Genomic DNA, 18,553 nt, shown 5'->3' on the forward strand with positions numbered 1-18,553 from the left:
TAAGAATCCATTTAACATTGACAGGTTGGCACTTATAATGAGCTTACAAAACATGACATACCTACCAAGCCCTGAGGCTCTCCCTAGCAAGGCTCCTTTTTTACTCTGTTCCAACTGAACTCCCATTACCTTGTTCAGGTATGTTTAAGAGCTAGAATAAAGCAAAAATATGGATGGACTGGGTGTCCCTGAGGCTGGTTGTCGAGGACTATCTAAACTCTGTTAAGAACAATTACAATATACTTCATAGGAAAACAAAGTCATTCCTCAGTCACTGCTATAAATAAAAGGTGAAGCAGTTAAAGGAATATCCTCCTGCATTGAAATTGTAGCTAAGAATGAATGAAAGGTAATAATGAACATTAGCATGACTCAAAAAAATAGTTCCCAACCAGCCCTCCTTCATTTGCAACAGCAATAGCATTTTAGCGGAAGTTTAAAGCGACACAGATAAAAGGCCTAGCAACATAGCCAGTGTTATTAATTAAACAAAAATGAGTATCTCACCCCATAAAAATCATCATAGCTTTGGTTTGGATATGGTTATGCCCAAATACCCTCCTCGTCATCCTGTGAACATCACACAGAGGCCCAGTGCCAGCAGAAAGTGAGCAGAATTAGATGAGACATGAATCAAAAGGTCAAATAGCAAAAATTTCAGATTGTCCCGAGTTACTTTACGAGAAATGTATAGGATCTAAAGAAATAGATGTTATATCTGATTTCCAGCCAATCAGCAATATTAATAACAACAATATTTAATGCAGGCCATATTAGAGGAAGAACGTAATTAGGCAGGCAGAGCATCACACAAGCAAAGAACTCGATTAGTGAAAGCTGCACGCAGGAAATGGAAAGAAAAGTCGTTGAACTCACTGGATCTGGGGATGGTCGGTGTCCAGGATGGGGGGGTCCGCGGGCGGGGCCACGATGGTGTGGAGGCGGGTGTCGGGGATGAGGGCCGTGAGGTCCAGCATGAGGGGGGTGGTGGGGGTGTTGTGGGTGTTGGGGGTGAGGTCCCTGCTGGGGTGGTGGCCCATGTGGGTGTTGTGGGTGTGGTGGGTGTTGCTGGGGAGGGGGACCTCCGTGCGGGTGTTGTGGGTGGGGCTGTTGGGGCCGGGCTGGGTGCTGATGGGGGCCAGGGGGCTGAGGGTGTTGGGGGTGTTGGGGGTACTGTGGCTGAGGTGCTTGCTGGGGGTGAGGGTGATGGGGAGGGGCTTGTGGGTGTTGCACGTGCGGGACGTGTGGGTATGGGGCCTGTTGTTGGGGCAGCTGGGCGTGGGGGTACAACGGCTGGGGCTGAGGTGGAGGCTGTGGGTGTGGATGAGGTGGTTGCGGTTGGATGTGGTGAGGGGGGCCATGTGAGTGGTAGTGATCATCTTCGTAGTTATCTGCTATTAGCTTCATTCTGTTCTGGGTCTGTCAGGATTTCGATAATAAGTGATAACTACACCAGTACATGCTTCAGTAACACAAAAGCTGTAAACAATTATCTAGAACAATAGTAATTATCTATAACAGCTTATAAACATAGTCATAAATGACAATACCAGCTACACAATAGAGACAGATAGTGCAGAAAATAATTTGGAGGAATTATAGCAAAAATATATTAATACCTTTTTAAACATCAATATTTGTGCACATGAAAATTTTAACATGCAAGCTCAAATTTTCACTCATACTCTCATATACTCTACATAAATATTACCATCAGCATTCATCCAGTGCTATGTATGTTTGTGAATGCTGTCATCAGTGTGAGAGTGATTGTAAAAGCTGATATTTGTCTGTAAAGCATCCTTGAGTCTGAGAAAGACACCATATAAACGTAAATAATAATAATAGTAATAATAATGCTGTTTGGGTGTGTTAATCGAGTATTTCCATATTCTGTGTGTGAGCGCTATGTGAAGGTTTAGGAGTATGGTTTGTGTGTGCCGTGCTAGTGTGTACGTATGAGTGCTGTGTGTTAATTATGTGAGTGCTTCTGATTGCTGTGTGTGCTATGTGAGTGTTTCTGAGAGATGTTTTTGTGTGTTGTGTAAGTGTGAGTACTGTGAGTGTCACGGGACGCTCCCCCCCACGAGTCACGTGGTAAGGCCTGCCGTGTGCAGGGGGTTCACCAATGTTTGTCCGCCTGTTAGTGTCTGAAGTTGTATGTTTGTATTCAGGTTAGTGTCTAGCTGTTGTATATGTTTGTCTAGGCTATGTTAATCGTTTACACACGTGTCTTTATTTTCGCCATAACTGTTACGTGTGGGTGCCACCATTGTCCAAATGTTTGTGTCATTAAATGTTTCACCACATCGAGAGAGTCTGTGCTTCCTGCTCCACATCATGCGGCACTTGGGCAACGTTACAGTGAGAGTACTGTGCCGGTGTGCGAGTGCATTGTACTTGTATTGCACGTGTTTTTCCGAGTAGTGTGTGTGTGTGTGTGTGTGTGTGTGTGTGTGTTCCAGGTGTGCGAGTGTTTCTGACTGCTGTGTCTATTGTGTTATTGCTAGTGAGTGTTGTTTTTCTTCAGTGCTGTCTCTGAGTGTGTTTTGTGTGAGTGCTGCTTAAGTGTGAGTGAGTGCTGTGAGCAAGCACCGCACAAGTGTTTTACGTGTTTCTGTACTTACTTGCTGCTTGAGTTGCTGCATCAGCCGGTCCTTCTCACGCTTCAATGACATCACTTCCTCCTGTGTCTTCTTCTTATTGGAGGAGGAGAGCTCCAGTAGGGCAATATTAGCATCTTTCTCACTGATGGCAGCCAGCAGTGCCTGCTGCCTGAAAGGACACAATAAACCAGCCGTGCTGTGGTGCGTATGTGGCCACCACCATTTTTACCAGCATGAAAGGTTAGATAATTACAGGGTGGCAAGGGGTCCAGCACACCTACTAATCTTGCTAATTAACAGGTGCGTTCAAGCAGGGAAATCATAAAGCTATGCAAGACTCTTGCCCCCCAGGACCAGAATTCGACACCCGTGAGAGATGTATGAGATACGCACTGGAACAGACTGAAGTATGGAAAAGAAAGCAGGTCTCACTTCATCTCCAGAATCTCCTCCAGCTGCTTGCGCCTTTCCTGCCCGAGGCTGGTCAGGTGGCCGTCCCTCTCGGCCAAGGACTGCTGCGTGGAAGACAGACGCTGCTTGGTGGCCTCCAGCTCCTGTCGCGTCTTCTCCAGCACGTTCATCAGTTCCTCCATCTGAGTCAGTGCAGCAGAAAGAGAGCGAGAGAAGCAGAGAGAAAGAGAGATGGACCCCAGGATATAAGAGAGAAAGCATTAGAGGGAGAGAGAGTTAAATACAAAACTGCGAAGTGTTTGAGGTACACAGGCACCAAACGCATATAGCCAAACACACAGACTACAAAGTGAACACATGGAATACTACAGTACTGCAAAGGGGTAGTTCTCTCTCATTCAACCCATTACTGCATGATCAGGTTAACATCTGCATGTCTTGACAGTGCTTCAGAATGGTTGGTTCTTTTTAAGCGGAGGAGGGTTAAACATCACACGGAAGGCTGCACGCGCGCGCAGACCTTGGGAATGTCCATGGGAATGTCCTTTCGAGGGTCTTGAAGGATGCCACTGCCCTTTTTCTCTCCCTGCTGGCCGAGCTTGATGTCGGGACCCTTTTTGTTTTGATCTTTGCCTTGCCTGTGAAATGGACAAGGCAGGATGATCAGGGAGCTCTGCAGACACACAAACAAACTGTCCACTCTTGTCACAGTATTCTTTTTTAGTGCACTTCATCCTGGTAATAAGTAAACGAGCAATTTATTTATTGTGCATGAGTAATTAAGCAGTAACAATGAAACAGGTCAGGTGAAATGTTCAGCGTGACAATAACTACACTAATGACACTTGTTAATATATGAGTTTGGCAAAAACAAATGAACCTTTGTGTGAAGCCTAGAAGCTCATCCTGATATTTGTCCATATCAGCCTTTTTTTGTATTCAGCCATTATGACTGAATAATTAAAATATTAGAAATCTCTTTAGAAATCAAATTGCTTAGAGAAACCCTTGATATGAATTTGTGTCTGTCTGTTTGGTAACACCTCTTCTAATCGATACTAATTTATGAGAAAAGAGTCATTACACAAAAACAGGGAGGTGACCGATGGCAAACATGATTACATTCAAGATGAGTCATTAGGCTATTTAATTGGTGGTGGAGCCGGAATGAAACGGGACATATAGTATTGGAAAACACATAACCAACCTACAATAGGAAACAAAAATCAACTACTCCGGATTTAGATAATGGTCCTCACAGGTTAATCACAAGTGACAGACTATCCTGCAGGTTTGGTCATTGCCCAGAGATTAAGAAGGGAGAGGAGAGGAGAAGAGAGGAGAGGAGAGAGGGAGCAGAGAAGAGGAAAGGAGAGAGGAGAGCAGAGGAGAGGAGAGGAGAGGAGAGAGGGAGCAGAGGAGAGGAGAGGAGAGGAGAGGAGAGGAGAGGAGAGGAGAGGAGAGGAGAGGAGAGGAGAGCGCAGGCGTGACCAGCTCAGTCCCCACTTACCTAGGAGCAAGGCTTCAGGAAATTAGGAAGAGGAGCAGAGCATAGAGGAAGGCGAGAGGGGGACAATGAGGAGAAATCACAGACAAGCCAACAAGAGACAAGATGAGAGGGCAGAGAGGTGAACAGAAATTGTTAGGATTCTGTGAAAGGGGGAAAATATCACCAGAAGGACAGCTGGAGAAAATGGAGTGGAAGAGACAGTAAGAAGTTCAAACGTGGTCCAGAGCAACTTAATGCAGGATGCTGCTTCTTAGTCTCACATCGTCATCATTATCATCATCACCATGAGGAAGATGCCACTGAGTTTGGCCCCACACAGCCTGAGAGTGCCAACATGCGACTAAGTCAGCCCAGGGCAGAGAGAGCAAGGGTGCTAGGGAACAAGGGTGCTAGGGAACAAGGGCATGACGATTCAAATAGACCAAACCCACATGACAGTACTTGGCATACACAAACTGTGGTTAGGTCGATGAGAGAGGCCCTGCCTATAGAACCAGCTCATTCTGACAGCAGTCTGGGGCCTGCCATGATTGCACACCACTACCTCAGTCATGTAAAGGAATAGTTCACCCCCAAATGCTCACATACACAGCAAAAATCCCTAGCCTTGGATTAACACATACAGTGTCTATATGAGGCAAGAGGAATGCTTTAAGAGTTACTTGAATGCTGTAAGTATCGATTTAGCACAGGGTTTTTGCTGTGTGGCTAACAATAAACGCAAGATAAAGGCACGTCTTAAGTTGCAAAATGCTAACTGTGCCCCATTCATTTTTAATTCACTGTTAGCAACATTAGCCATTTGGGTCATGTATTCTTTTATCTCTGCAGACAGAGGTGAGGAGCTAAAGGAAGGAGCCATTCAGTGCAGAGTGAGAGGAAGGTGTAAAGAAAAGTGCAGAGAGGTTTTAAAGGGGAACGGATGATTGGATCATGGTTCCAGTGGGAAGGGTAAAAGGTGGGATCAGTGGGGTTAGTTGGTATGTGGAGTGGAAAAAGGGATGCAGATGAGCATGGGTGTTATGGAATCATGAGAATTCTTGAATTCATACATCAACAACAGCCAACATAAGGCAGACGATTATGTGTGTGTGTGTGTGTGTGTGTGTGTGTGTGTGTGTGTGTGTGTGTGTGTGTGTGTGTGTGCGTGCGTGCGCGTGTGTGTGTGTGTGTGGGCGCGTATGCGTGCATCAGAAAAAGCAAGGCTTTTTAAGACACAGCAAGATTCCAGTACCCAATGCATTTGAGACTGGTATTGCTTTTAAATTTTAAATTTACAGTGTCACATACAATTATATGAAATGGTATCACTTTTAAATATAAAAATAAATACTACATCACTAAAGCAGTGATCACATTCATATTCAGACCAGTGTCACAGATGAGTAAAATGGTCACTGAAAAAACCTGATCTCTTTTAATCTTGGTGTGTCTTAGTAATTATAACAGCACATTATAAGTCTAAACCGATAGAAAGACCCTGCATGGAAACCGAGGGATCGCATGCTGATAAAGAGACTATATCTGTACAGACATACGGAGAAACCTCATGAAAAAAACTATGACATGCAGAACACACAGCATACTCCACACTATGTGAAAGAAGTAAATAAAAACAACATGCATATTACCAAAATACAGGCTGTTCAATTATAATGTCCACACCGCAAAACAAAAGATCACAAGAAACACACACACAGTTATCACACCACACTGTTTAAATACGCAAGAAGTACTACAATTTGGGAGCATGTTTATTTGACATATTTATGCTATAAATTTCTGTGGATAAGTAACAGCCTGTCTGGCTTATGGAAGACTGCCAGCAAAGGCTGCATGATGCAGGAATAAGCACAACCACACGCACACACACATGCACACACACACAAACACACACACAAACACACATTTTGCGGCACTCATAGAAAGGCAGGCAGTCAGACAGATGGACAGGCATGCAAGCAGCAAGACGGCAATACAAGCAGAGAGATAAACACAAACAGGCAGAGAGACAGACAGGTGACAGATAGTGACGGGCGGACATGCAGGCAGGCAGCCGAGCCGTGACGCAGGGCAGAGCACTCACTTTCCCAGGAAGTCCCATACCATGCCCCCAATCTGCTGGGGCGCAGAGGACACCGAGGGGGCCAGGTCAGCAGGAGCTCTGCCCCCAGGGAGGGGCTTGTGGCGGGGTACTGGGGCAGGGGGGCTGAGGAAGGATGGAGTGGGTGGAATTATTTTTGGAGATGATGGTTGTGGTGCGGCAGGGTAGATTGCAGCAAAGTGAGTGGATGGAGAGTTGAGAAAAGACGTGTGAGAGAGAGACAGTGAAGAGGAGAAGAGAAAAGAGGTTTAAAGAAAAGAGTATATTGTATGGTGGAAAATAGTGGAAGAGGGGCAGTCATATGTAAAAGGTTGAGGATGAAAGCATGAAAGAGAGAGAGAGACAGAGAGAGAGGGGGAAATGAAAGAAACAATATACAGAAGACATATATTGTAAATTGGAGTAAGGTAAGACAGGGATAGACATTTAACACCCCAATAAGGAGAAACCAAAAGCAAAGCAAGTAAAGGAAGAGGATGAAAAAAAATGTACAGACAGAAGTCAAAGGATTTTGTTAGGCAAAAATGAGAGTAAAAGGGAAAAGGTAGGAAGAAGGAATAGACAGAGAGAAGGGAGAGAGGGCCAGCTAGCGGAAAAAAGCAGAAACAAAGAGTTAATCCAAAACGCTACCTCTAGAAGCTCAGACAGGGCAACACAGAAGAGCAGTGAGAAGCAGGGACAACACTCCGCTTGTGAGGAGACCTCCCACTCACTGTGACACTACTACAGCTCAGTGCATCGCTGTTTACACACTCATTTGGGAATTCACTAAGGCTACTCACATAGCGCCTCTGGGACTGGTGTTGAACTTCAACAAGAGAGGATGCATTTGCAAAGTAAGGTGACATGACAGCACAATACAGCAATTACAAAACAACAAAACACCAGAAAAAGAAGGCAGCAAACGACGCAAAAGAACCAGGCACCCACAATAATATGATCAGAGAATTTACCAGTAGAAAAGCAGAGTAAAGACTTACGGAATCACCCATCCACCTCAGTATCAGAGTCAACAAGATGGATTTACGGGTTAGTTGGCTAGTCTGAGGTTTTAATTTATGTCTGCCGTCAAGACCTTTTTAAGTTCTACAATTTTGCTGAACAATTATTCCAGCTTTATAGTAGTAACCCATTCATTACCCAACTTGGGCTTCAGTTCAGCCCCAGTGATCACCCTTATGTCATGCATCATTACTCTCATTAACCTCAAAACCCCCAGTAAAACCTAGTTTATTGAGCTCTTGTCTCTATTGAGTAGACCTGAGATAAATATTCTAAATAAAATCAGAAAAGTCACAATAGTTGTTTTCCATAAATAATGTAATGTATCCATCCATCTTTAGGATACACATGCACAAACACACTTATGCAATGCAAGTGCACGAAACGAGTGCTAAAATGATTAAAATTCAATAGCACGACCATCATTATGAGGCCAAAATCACCTCTTACCTCTTGACATTGCCTTCATCAAAGACAGCCCCAGACTATAAGTGAATAAACTCAAACTCAAATGGCTTCTGGAAACAATAGCTTTAGAGTTGTCCGAGTTTAAATTATTCGGTAACTTCAAAGTAATACATGCCACACCCACACTAATCACACAAATGTTTTGTTAGGGCAACTCAAATCCAAAGACCCATTCAAGTGAACTACAATAACTTGATGTACTGTAAAGAAGAGGTGACTCCACCTTTCTAGCTCCGCGATCTTCTTGTCCTTGTCGTTCTTCTCGGTTTCCACCTCGCGGAGAATCTCCAGAAGCCTCTCCACCTCTGCCTGGGCCTTGCCTGACTCCTCCTTAAAGAAGGACACCTCCTTCTCCAGGAGCTTCACCCGCTCCATGTAGTCAGGGTTTGCCCGAGAGCCCTGCTGGACCTCCACCTCATGGGCTTTCTGCGCCGTCGCCACAAACATGGGTCACCACCCGTGTTATAGGGTCAGGAAGCAGGCAGACAGAGGAGAAATGATGACAGTGTAACACTAATAAAGGGGCATTTGGTGACAGGCTGGGATGAATGTCTCTGACCCTGCTCCTGGAGAGCTAGTCTCCACCAATCTAACACACCTTCTGCGGTTAAAGAAGGTCTTCAGCAGCAGCTGAAGACTACAGCAAGGTGAGTATGATTGAGGTTTCAGTTGAGCTTTATGCATGTGCTTTGTAAAGCAAATCTGTATTCTTTATTTCCCTTTGTGGAATTTTGCTCCCCCTACAGTTGTTCCCACTCGGCTTTCCGAGTCCACCTATCTATGGCCTGTCTCAACATAACAGCCGACCTGGGAGGGAGAGGACTATCACTTCTGACTGTAAGCTTTGAAGCTACAGTAGCTGTCACTATGACAACAACACAGGTATGTGTCTACATAAGGGCAGCTCTCCAGAGACCCAGGGTTGGAGATATCCCAACCAGAGTTTGAAAGCTTAAAAAGCTTCCAAAGTAATTTCTCAGTAAGTTAGAGAGAGAAGAAGGTTGATACTTTTGGTTTAGTTGTAGACATAATAAAAACCTAAATGCTGAACAGGCTGACATTTATGTATTTGCTTTATAAAGTTCATGTTTACAAAGGTCACAAAAGCCTTCTTTGATCAGAATTATTGACTCAGTTACTGCATTTAATCTGATGATAAATTAAAGCACAAAAGTAGTTATGAGAGTGACACCAAAGAGTGAAAGACATCAAGCACACTCACAGAGGACAAAGGACACAGATCACAAAGCATTAGATGGCACAACAACACACTCAAAAATATATTATTTAAAACCCACATACAGATGTTCTCAAATAGCCACTGTATGACAAATTTCCAGATATACAACAGTAACATGGCTGGATGCCAAACCACAAACAAACAAACAACCAAATACAAGGCCATGCAGACACACCACTCCATCGTTCAGAAGGAACATCCTTGCAATGCTTTTGTTTACAAACAGCCAGAGAGATGAGCAGTAGTCTCTGGAGGTTCGCTTAATAGGCCACGCTTTCAGCACCATATTTCTGGCATGAGGAGTCTTTTGGGAGGGGCACAGTGTTGGTGTGTTATGCCGTTCGCGTTGTGTAAAAGCGCCATATTGCGATTTACGAGCTCTCAGCGTGCGCTGTAAAGCATGATGCGCGACTCGCTGGACACATGGCTGTGTTGTCACTGAAGATCAGTCAATGACCATTACTGCACACTCTGAACTGGGGATTTGCTGCTTTTAAATTGACTTTAGAACTATGAGAGCAAAACACACAACTGAGTAAATTAACCCGGCTTAATATACGAGCAGAGATCAACCTGAGCAAAATACATTGGTCAGGTAAACTGTTAAAGATTGTGTCTGCCAGTAAAAACTAGCATTCCTATATTCACACCTTCCATACAAAAGCTATCATGGAATTGTAGGAAAAGAATCACAGGATGGGAATACTAATTGGGTTCAGTATTCTAGAACTTAGTGGACTGACATCTATAAAGTTCTAAGTTCTAGAATCATTATGTGACTGAACGATAAGTTTCATAAAATATAATGTGTGGTTGAGTGTGTGGTGGTGTATGTGTATTCTGTGTGTGTCTGTGGATTTCCTCATGCCTTCAACAAAGTGTGTTTGAATCCTTAGAAAGACTTACAGGGTTGTTCATCTGATTGAACAGCTGCTCAGCTTGCTGCATTGCATAGGAGGACATTTGAGGAGATGAGGACGAGGATGACGACAGAAGATGAAGGGGGAAACAAAGAAACTGTTAGCTTTAGCATTATCCCTACTGATTGCTCCAGGTACAAGCTGCCCTTCGCACTGGTCCAAGGCCAGCCCCCTTATCCAAACCCTAACCTGAATCTTTATAAGAAAGACAGCAAAACTGGTCAGAGATCAGAGCAGGTGAGCTTCTTCTGGCAGTGCCATGTTTCCAAGCATCACATAGTCCATCACTTGCAGACAGACATTTCATGCTAATTATCATCGGATGGAGTGGAGAAGGAAGGATGTAGAGCAGACTTCAGTCCCAGAGGGCCACAGCACTGCAGGGTTTAGTGTTAAACCCGAGTTTTAACTCTTCAGCCCAATACCAAGCACTTGGGGATTTCAGGAGCTCTTTATCTTGCACAGCCTAAGCCTTCCAGATACCAAGTTTGGCACCTTTGATATAGGCTCTGCCCTGCTAGACACTGGCATCACGGCAACCCCGAGCACAGCTGCCTTGAAGCTGTCAGAAATGCCAGGGTGACAGCCAAGTTGACACAAGCACAATTCTGCAAGTCCAAGGATAATCGCCATCCATTGTCACTGCTTGTACAGCCCACATATTCAACATCCAACAAACCAGAGGCCAGCCTGTGAGTGGTCAGTGGGGAGTCTGGAACATTCTAGAATTGGCTTATCAGTTCTTATTCTGGAACTTTCCAAAGGCAACAGGCAATGTTGGAATTAGATTTAGAATACTGATACTTCATGGCTTGGTGTGGTTTGGGCTTTACAATTCAAGCAGAAGTGAGTGGGTGGTGTAGGAGTATTTGACACAACATACACAACACAGCTGCATTGTTCACAATGCTACACTAGTTCTGTGCAGAGCTTTGACGTGTTTTGTCGTGAAGACATATTAAGAGAAAGTCACTTGTTGCTTGGTGCAAAAACATTTCTAAAAGCAGGCCAAAACACAACACTGTTTGTGTAATGAGTAATATCCACAGTCATTGTGTACACTTTCCCAATGGAAAAGAAACAAAAAATTAATTTCCAATAGATTAATACATTGCAAACCACAAATTCACCCTGCACATCCAACTATCCGATATTTCCAGGATTCCAAACTGCTGACTGGCTGGTTCTTAGTAATTACATTTAATGGCTGTTTTTCAAAATGCATACTTCTATGCACTTGCATATTAATAAGAACACTGTTTTCCATACTCTCAAGAACCTCTCAATGAATGCATAGTTAAGTATGAAGCATTTGAGATTTGAATTAACAATTTAAAAGGACACCATAAAAATACACTCTCTTGTTAGAATGCAGTCACGTGTTTTGAAAAATAGCCAAATATGACCACTAGACTTGCAGTCATTTAATCTCTAAATATTTTTACTACTTCATACATTCATACCAAAAAACTCGTTCATTTACCTGAATTCACCTTTTTTCAACAAGTATTTTGTTGCTAAATGATTCTATTTAATCATTGATGCTCTTTGACAATTTCTTTTTGAATTCAGAGTTGTTGGTTATTATGACCTCTAGGAGTCAGTAGTGCTTATGGACTGAAAGGTACAGGCGTACCTTCTGCAGCTGAGTCTCCAGCTTACTGCACTCCTCCTTCTTCTGCTCGATGGCGATTTCCAGCGACTTGAGCTTGGAGTCTTTCTTGAGGCCAGAGGAGGCCAGGGAAGACGCATGCTCTTTCAGATCTATCAGACTCGACTATAGAGCGATCGAGACAAAGCGAGACAGAGATAGAGAGACAGGCACAGAGAGAGAGAGCAAGACAGAGACAGATAGGACACTGGTACAAAAGCATTAGTGTTGACAATGTAACAAACACACATGGACATACAAACACAGGCACACACACACACACACACACACACACACACACACACACACACACACACACACAAGCAGTCAGACATACAGACACCCACAGACATAGCCAAGGACAGAAGCACACAGAGATGCATACGGACACACACACTCGGACAAAAATGGAACTTTTATGGAACTTGCATACCCACACACTATGGCGTAAAATGTTTTATCTACGTAAGCTGTGTGCGCACACACACAAACACTTACCTCCTTCTCGGTTAACTCCACCTGCAGAGTGCTAACCTTCTCCTTGAGATCTTTGTTCTCTTTCTTGTAAGCATCCATTTCCTCCATCCTCTCCCTGTCCTCTCTCTCTCTCTGCTCCTTCAGACGCTCAATGATGCGCTCCTGACACACGCGCACACCCACAAGATACACATTCACATTCAACGGCTCCTCTGGGAAGTCTTTCAGCGGCAGGCGCTGTGTGGAACCACCCCCGGCTTTCATTCGGCTCCAGATTGACCAGCTGTCTTAAACTGGCAGTTTTATAAATAAACTGGATCCTTCCTCTCTCTTACATGCCATCTAAACATAAAGCATTTCTTGGGAAGTCACACATTTAACTACTCTCATCAAGAGTTGCAGTTTTGCAGATTCTTATGCTCTTGGCAGAAAACATACAGTACGGGGATATAAAGGATTTTTTAGGGTCAAGTACCTCAAAAGGAAACACCCAATGAGGCAAGAACACTGATTTTCAGTCAATTCTAGATGGTTTTATGCACACTGTTCACCTATTTTATATGCATTACACTGTTTTGGTTATTTTGTGTTATTTTTATATCTCAGAGTGACTCAGAGTGAGTGCAGAGTGATTCACAATGCTGCTAACAAAGTTTTTCCCACTGGTGTTTACTGATAATATTGGCTGATATATTCCTATACAGAAAAAAACACACTCCCATAGTTATTGAAACAGTGCCTTGGCATATGATTGTCAGTTTTTCAAATTTCCGTTCATGTAATATAAACAGCAACAGCAACCCTCAAAAACATAAATAAAGTGTTAAGCAAAGTTAAAATAAAGCACGTCACTTATAAAAGTGAACAACAAATTTAAAAAAAACAGATAAAATATCTGATCTCGAGGGAATGTGTGACTAAATGAATAAGAACAACTCAGAAATTAAAGCAAAGAAGCAAAGAGAGCAAGTTTTATGAGTTATGAAGTTTCACTTCACAATCCCCAAAAAATCTCTGAAATTTAACTTTAATTTTTAAATTTCATATTGATGCAATTAAAACTTTTTTTCATTTAATTAATACACTGCCTGGCCAAAAAAAAAGTCACCACCTGGATTTAACTAAGCAAATAGGTAAGAGCCTCCCATTGGATAATTACTGCATGGGTGATTATGTTTCAGCTGGTTATTTAACCTGAACTGATGCAGTGAGTAGCTTCTCATTTGTTAAACAACCATGTCGTGGAAAAGATGTTAATCTGTTTCAGAAGGGTCAAATTATTGGCATGCATCAAGCAGAGAAAACCTCTAAGGAGATTGCTGAAACTACTAAAATCGGGTTAAGAACTGTCCAGCTGACTACCTGAATATACTGAGCGACCAAGTTATTCCGTCTCAGAATGCCTGACAGAATATATTCCAAATCGTGCATTGAGATCATCATGTGCTAAATGTTCCCAGGAGGAAGCACAGCAAAACTGAAGTTATCTGTTTCTATGCACCAAAAATGAGTTTTATTATCATTTTCATTCCATGTTAACGTTTATTGCATTATCTTTCTATTTTTCCCTTTTATTAAGCTTTCATTTGTGGAGTACTGTTTTACAGGACAGCTGCAACATAAACAGATAATGTTTAGGTTTAAAGTTTAAGTGCTTTATTAGTGGGATTTCCACCAATATTGATAACCTGGGAGAACTATAATATCAGGAAATCTTATTGTCCAAACAATACATATCCTATTAATGAGTAATTCCTGCTGTTGTTCACACAGTAATTTGCTGCTGATGCCAATTCTCAGGTTTTTGCTGTGTAAATCATCCAGATACTTGCAGAATATTTACTACCACTACTTAATGATCTCCACTGCTTCTTGTAGAGCTTATAGGTGCTATTTTTCCCTGTAGGAAGCAGCTCACCTTCTCGGACAGAGCCTCCTCCAGAGTGGCGAGAGCAGTGTCTGTGTTGCTGGAGTCAGTCTGCAGAGACTTCACTCTGTCCTTGAGGTTGCCCAGCTGCTTATCCTTGTCCCGTAGCTGCTCCTGCAGGTTCTCAATCTGGGAGAGAGAGGGATAGAAAGATGAGGGGAACGACACAGAGAGACAGAGGGGTAGGGAGAAAGATATCCCACTTCCTTTAATCAATTTTTACTACTAAGAATGTTCTATCTAAAATCTTGAATTTGATGCCTAAGTATTTTTAATAGGATTTAATGTTATGTTTTTAAAACCATAATACAATACAGCAATGTAAGTAGCGTTAAGCTGATGTAACAGAACCTAGTTTTGTTACAGCTCATTCATGTACCATATCAGTCATAAATTATGAATTGTATTTTTTTTGTTGTTGTTGTTGCTGAGTGCTTGCACATGCATTTTAAACATAACATATGAACACCAATTCTCAGGGTCAGTAAGTTACATTTCTAAGAGGTACCTTTTCTCATAAGTACTGATCCTAAACCATTCTACGTACCCGGAGAGCCTTTATGTACACCTGCTCTAGCCTGCTCTAGATGTGGAGTCCTCTACGGCACAACACCATGTCACTGTACCGCTGTTTCCTTCTGTTACTGTACTGAATAACATTGGGTAAATAAGAGGGTTTATTGTTACACTGTACACCAGTTTAACATCCATTAGAGTCGGCTAGTGGTATGGATGTTAAACTGCAGAGCTCTAGGGACCAGAGGCAGTAGGGCTGTATTTATGTTAAATACCTAGATGATAATATGAATATGACTATGGCTTTACACTTGATGTCTGAAGTGATGGTTAAATATACTGTATTTTATAACAAATGCATTTGGAAAATGTACTTTCCAAAATATTTTAGTTAGCATGAGTGAAGTGTGTTAATTTACAAGAAATTAAAAATAAATAACTTCAATAATGTTCAATAAATGTTGAATAACGTTAACAGAATTCAGTGGTGAATAAATGTAAAAAATGTTGGCACATATGCCAGCAGTCTGCTTATTTCTAGCAATCATGTGTAAATGGAACTGCACAGTTCCAAATTTGTTATTAACAACCAAGCACAATAGAAGTAAGTTGCAAAACATGCATTATATAAGTGACCTGTGATTGTCGAGTTTTGTAGAAATGTAATATTTATTAATGGTCTACATTAATTTAATATAATATTTATAGTATTTATTGCTATTTTATTGTCAGTTTTTTTATTCAATTTGCAGAGCCGATTCTTTTGAAATGTCCAATAAAAAATAATTGATTTGACCTATTCTGCTGATTAATTTTACCCACCTGGAAGCAGGAATTGATTCTGTTCATTGAACAGTTCAAATGTATCGTCTCAGGAAAATGAATCAAAACATAAAGCACTGAAATGTGAGTTTAGTCTTCTCCGTCACCCATTTAATTATACATAACAGGGCATGGCGATATCAAGCCACAGATTTAAGCCACAGATTTAAAATTTGGTAGTGTGTACATATGACTATTTACAAACATATCAATGGTCTAGTTAAAACAATAATATAATTGAAATGTACACTTTTTAAGAATGCAAAAAGTAGCCCAGCAACTACCAGATGTAACCTGTGTCTGAAGCAGTGAAGACAGATGCGTTTATTCACAGTGAGTGCCTTCCTCATTTTGGCCGAGCTGTCTGTTGTAACACGGACTTGTTGCTCCTTGGATAAGTGCCGTGCTGCTAACGCTTCCTTCTGTCTTTTTACACTCATTTCTACTCTTAATTTTCCCACATTTATTTGCTTTTATTGCTGAGGCTGTAACAGAGAGGCAGTGAGGAGCTAAATGGAAGATGGGAGGGAGGCATAAAGAAAGAGTGACCGAGCGACAGAGCGGGGAGAAGAGGGAGCAAGAGGGAGCAAAGGAGACATAAATATACGAGTCGGGTGGACGCGAGAGAGCTAGAGAGAGAGAGAGAAAAGAAGATGGAGATGTAACGAAAGTGAAGCGGAGAGAGAAGAGGATCGGGGTGCGGCAGACGTACAGACAGCCTGCGAGACAGAGTGTGAGATGAGACGGAAGAAGGGAAGAGGGGCTGGATAGTGACACTGCTCATGTATTTATAGCACTGGCAGCATCTACTGAAGCAGAAATACATTCCAGTCTGTGCTCAGCCAGACCCATCAGCCTTGAGCCCACAAGCATGGAAGCCACCCGAAACACCCGAACCAACGACAAAAAAATGACGTCAGGCTATCAAAACATCACACAGTCAAAGCCATCACAAGCAGCATTGTTTGTAATTTCATTAATGGATTAATATGCTTCTATTTTATTTAGTATTTTTCAATGTTGTACTTCATACTGCTTTTACTGGTAAGCATTCCTGCATCTATGATACAAAGGTTCTCATATCAAAAAGGATCATAGCCATTTTGCCATTACACATCTTTGACCTTTGACCCTTGATCCCCAGGTGACTTTGGACCCACAGTCCCCCGGTATGACTTACTTTTTTCTGCAGGACGTTGATCTTCCGCTCCTTGACCTCCAGCATGTCCTTCATGTCGCGGATCTCCCCCGCGAGGGTCCCCTTCTCCTCAGTCAGATCCTGGAGCTGCTTGCTCTTCTTGTTTAGGAAGGACTCTTTCTCCTCCAGACGCAGACGCAGCGCATCCACCTTCAGCCAGCAGGGGGCAGAGTGAACATGCTGACCCTGGCTCAGCTTCTTCATGCATATAACACAGGTATCCCATCTTCCTAATAGCTACACTAATTAAGACATGACAGTGCATCTCGACCAGCAGCCCAGGTTCCAGCAGTTCAACAGGAAGTATTGTAGTGTATGAGTTTCATCTACTTAGAACAAGTAGGGCCCAAGATGATCCTAAATAAAGCGGGTACACAGCAAGAACCCCAGGGTTGACTTAACACCTACAGCATTCATTTGTGTCTAGCCAGACATAGATAAAAGCTGTAATTGTTAATTCAGCACTGGGTTTTTTTGCTGTGTGGAAACACAACAAACGGCAATACAATCCAGTCAGGCTAGCTGACGAAAGGCGGGTCAGCGTCAGGGAAGGGACTTCTAAAAACCCGCTGTAGAAGATGTACACCGATGGCCTGTAACTGACTCCAACTGATAAATTACATCCTTTACACTTTCTCTGAAGTAGAAAGAAGTTGCTGGCACAGCATCCTGAAGCGTTTGTTCTAACTGAACCTCCACAGGTTGCTGGAACTGAGGTGAACTTCCTTAGATCCAGTGAGATTCTTTAACCTGGTTCCCACATAGTTGCCTAAGGGAACAGTTCTGAAGCTCGCAGCAGTACAGCAACTTCTGCATTCCAATCTGGTGAGTTCAGAGCTCCAAGTCACAGATGCCTCATGGGAAACGTGAGCAAGGCTGCACATAACTGAATTGTGGGAGACAATTTGTGTGCAAAGGGCCTAGAGTAGCATGTGCGGCAGCACAGCTGTGGAGTGTGAACTTGGGAACGCAATAAGCCCCGAATTAAGCATAAGTACATAGCACGTCTGTTTGTGTGCGCACGTACCTGTGTGATTGTACGTGTGCATGTGCGCCTGCATGTCTTTGTGTGTGTATGTGTGTGTGTGTGTGTGCACGTTTGAATGTGGGTGTGTAACCTCTGTCTGTAGGATAGCAGCACGCTGCTCCTTCGCAGTGAGGGACTCTTTGAGCACTTCAATGTGCTGTTTGCAGTCAGAGTTCTGGTTGTTTAGAGTTTCTAGTTTCGTCTGCAGTGCCAACAGCTCCGACTCCTTTTTAGAGAGCTCCTGCTTCAACTGATCAATCTGAAAGAGGGAGAGAGAGGAGTAGAGGGATTAAAAAGAAAGAGGGATTGTCAGAAGGAAAGAGAGAAGAAGACAAAGAGAAAAAAAAGAAAGAAAGACAAAGCAGGAGGGAACAGAGAAGACAAAGAACAAGACAAAAACAGATGGAACAACATAGAAGACATAAACGAGAAGTTCAATTAAATTTCATTTATATAGTGCTTTTAAATAGACATTCAAAGCAGCTTTACACAAACCAGGTCTAGAAGTCGTCTGAACACAACCAGAAATTAAGATGGACAAAACGTGCAGCAAAATGTTTCTATCGTGTCTATCACAGAGATGGTAAGATCTGCTCTCATTAAACATGCGATGCCAACGTCAGCCTTTGCTCTCACTAGTCACCATGCGCCACAGCCATCTATGATTGATGAAC

The 18,553-nt window shown here is 42.7% G+C and overlaps 1 protein-coding gene across 12 annotated transcripts in view; it reads right to left on the reverse strand.

Annotated features, from left to right (window-relative positions):
• The window catches only part of erc2 (ELKS/RAB6-interacting/CAST family member 2), a 61,654-nt gene that overhangs the window by 4,363 nt on the left and 38,738 nt on the right, over window positions 1–18,553 (reverse strand). For 6 of the 12 annotated variants that reach the window (XR_014119363.1, XR_014119358.1, XR_014119361.1 and 3 more), the window contains 13 exons: window positions 17,971–18,138; window positions 16,835–17,002; window positions 14,308–14,445; window positions 12,411–12,551; window positions 11,898–12,038; window positions 10,248–10,283; window positions 8,325–8,527; window positions 6,614–6,736; window positions 3,538–3,655; window positions 3,039–3,199; window positions 2,628–2,775; window positions 877–1,419; window positions 508–570 (listed from right to left, as the gene is read on the reverse strand). Coding sequence is in view for 1 of the 12 variants with exons in the window: in XM_081705366.1 (XP_081561492.1) it covers window positions 544–570; window positions 877–1,419; window positions 2,628–2,775; window positions 3,039–3,199; window positions 3,538–3,655; window positions 6,614–6,736; window positions 8,325–8,527; window positions 10,248–10,283; window positions 11,898–12,038; window positions 12,411–12,551; window positions 14,308–14,445; window positions 16,835–17,002; window positions 17,971–18,138 (2,115 nt within the window). In the remaining 11 variants the exon portion in view is untranslated. Of the gene's footprint in view, window positions 152–507; window positions 571–876; window positions 1,420–2,627; window positions 2,776–3,038; window positions 3,200–3,537; window positions 3,656–6,613; window positions 6,737–8,324; window positions 8,528–10,247; window positions 10,284–11,897; window positions 12,039–12,410; window positions 12,552–14,307; window positions 14,446–16,834; window positions 17,003–17,970; window positions 18,139–18,553 lie in introns of all 12 variants that reach the window. The other 6 variants (XR_014119365.1, XR_014119364.1, XM_081705366.1 and 3 more) reach the window with 5 other exon arrangements.

Source organism: Electrophorus electricus, chromosome 22 (genome assembly GCF_041902795.1).
Source record: "Electrophorus electricus isolate QZ-2024a chromosome 22, ASM4190279v1, whole genome shotgun sequence".
NCBI classification, from domain to species: domain Eukaryota; kingdom Metazoa; phylum Chordata; class Actinopteri; order Gymnotiformes; family Gymnotidae; genus Electrophorus; species Electrophorus electricus.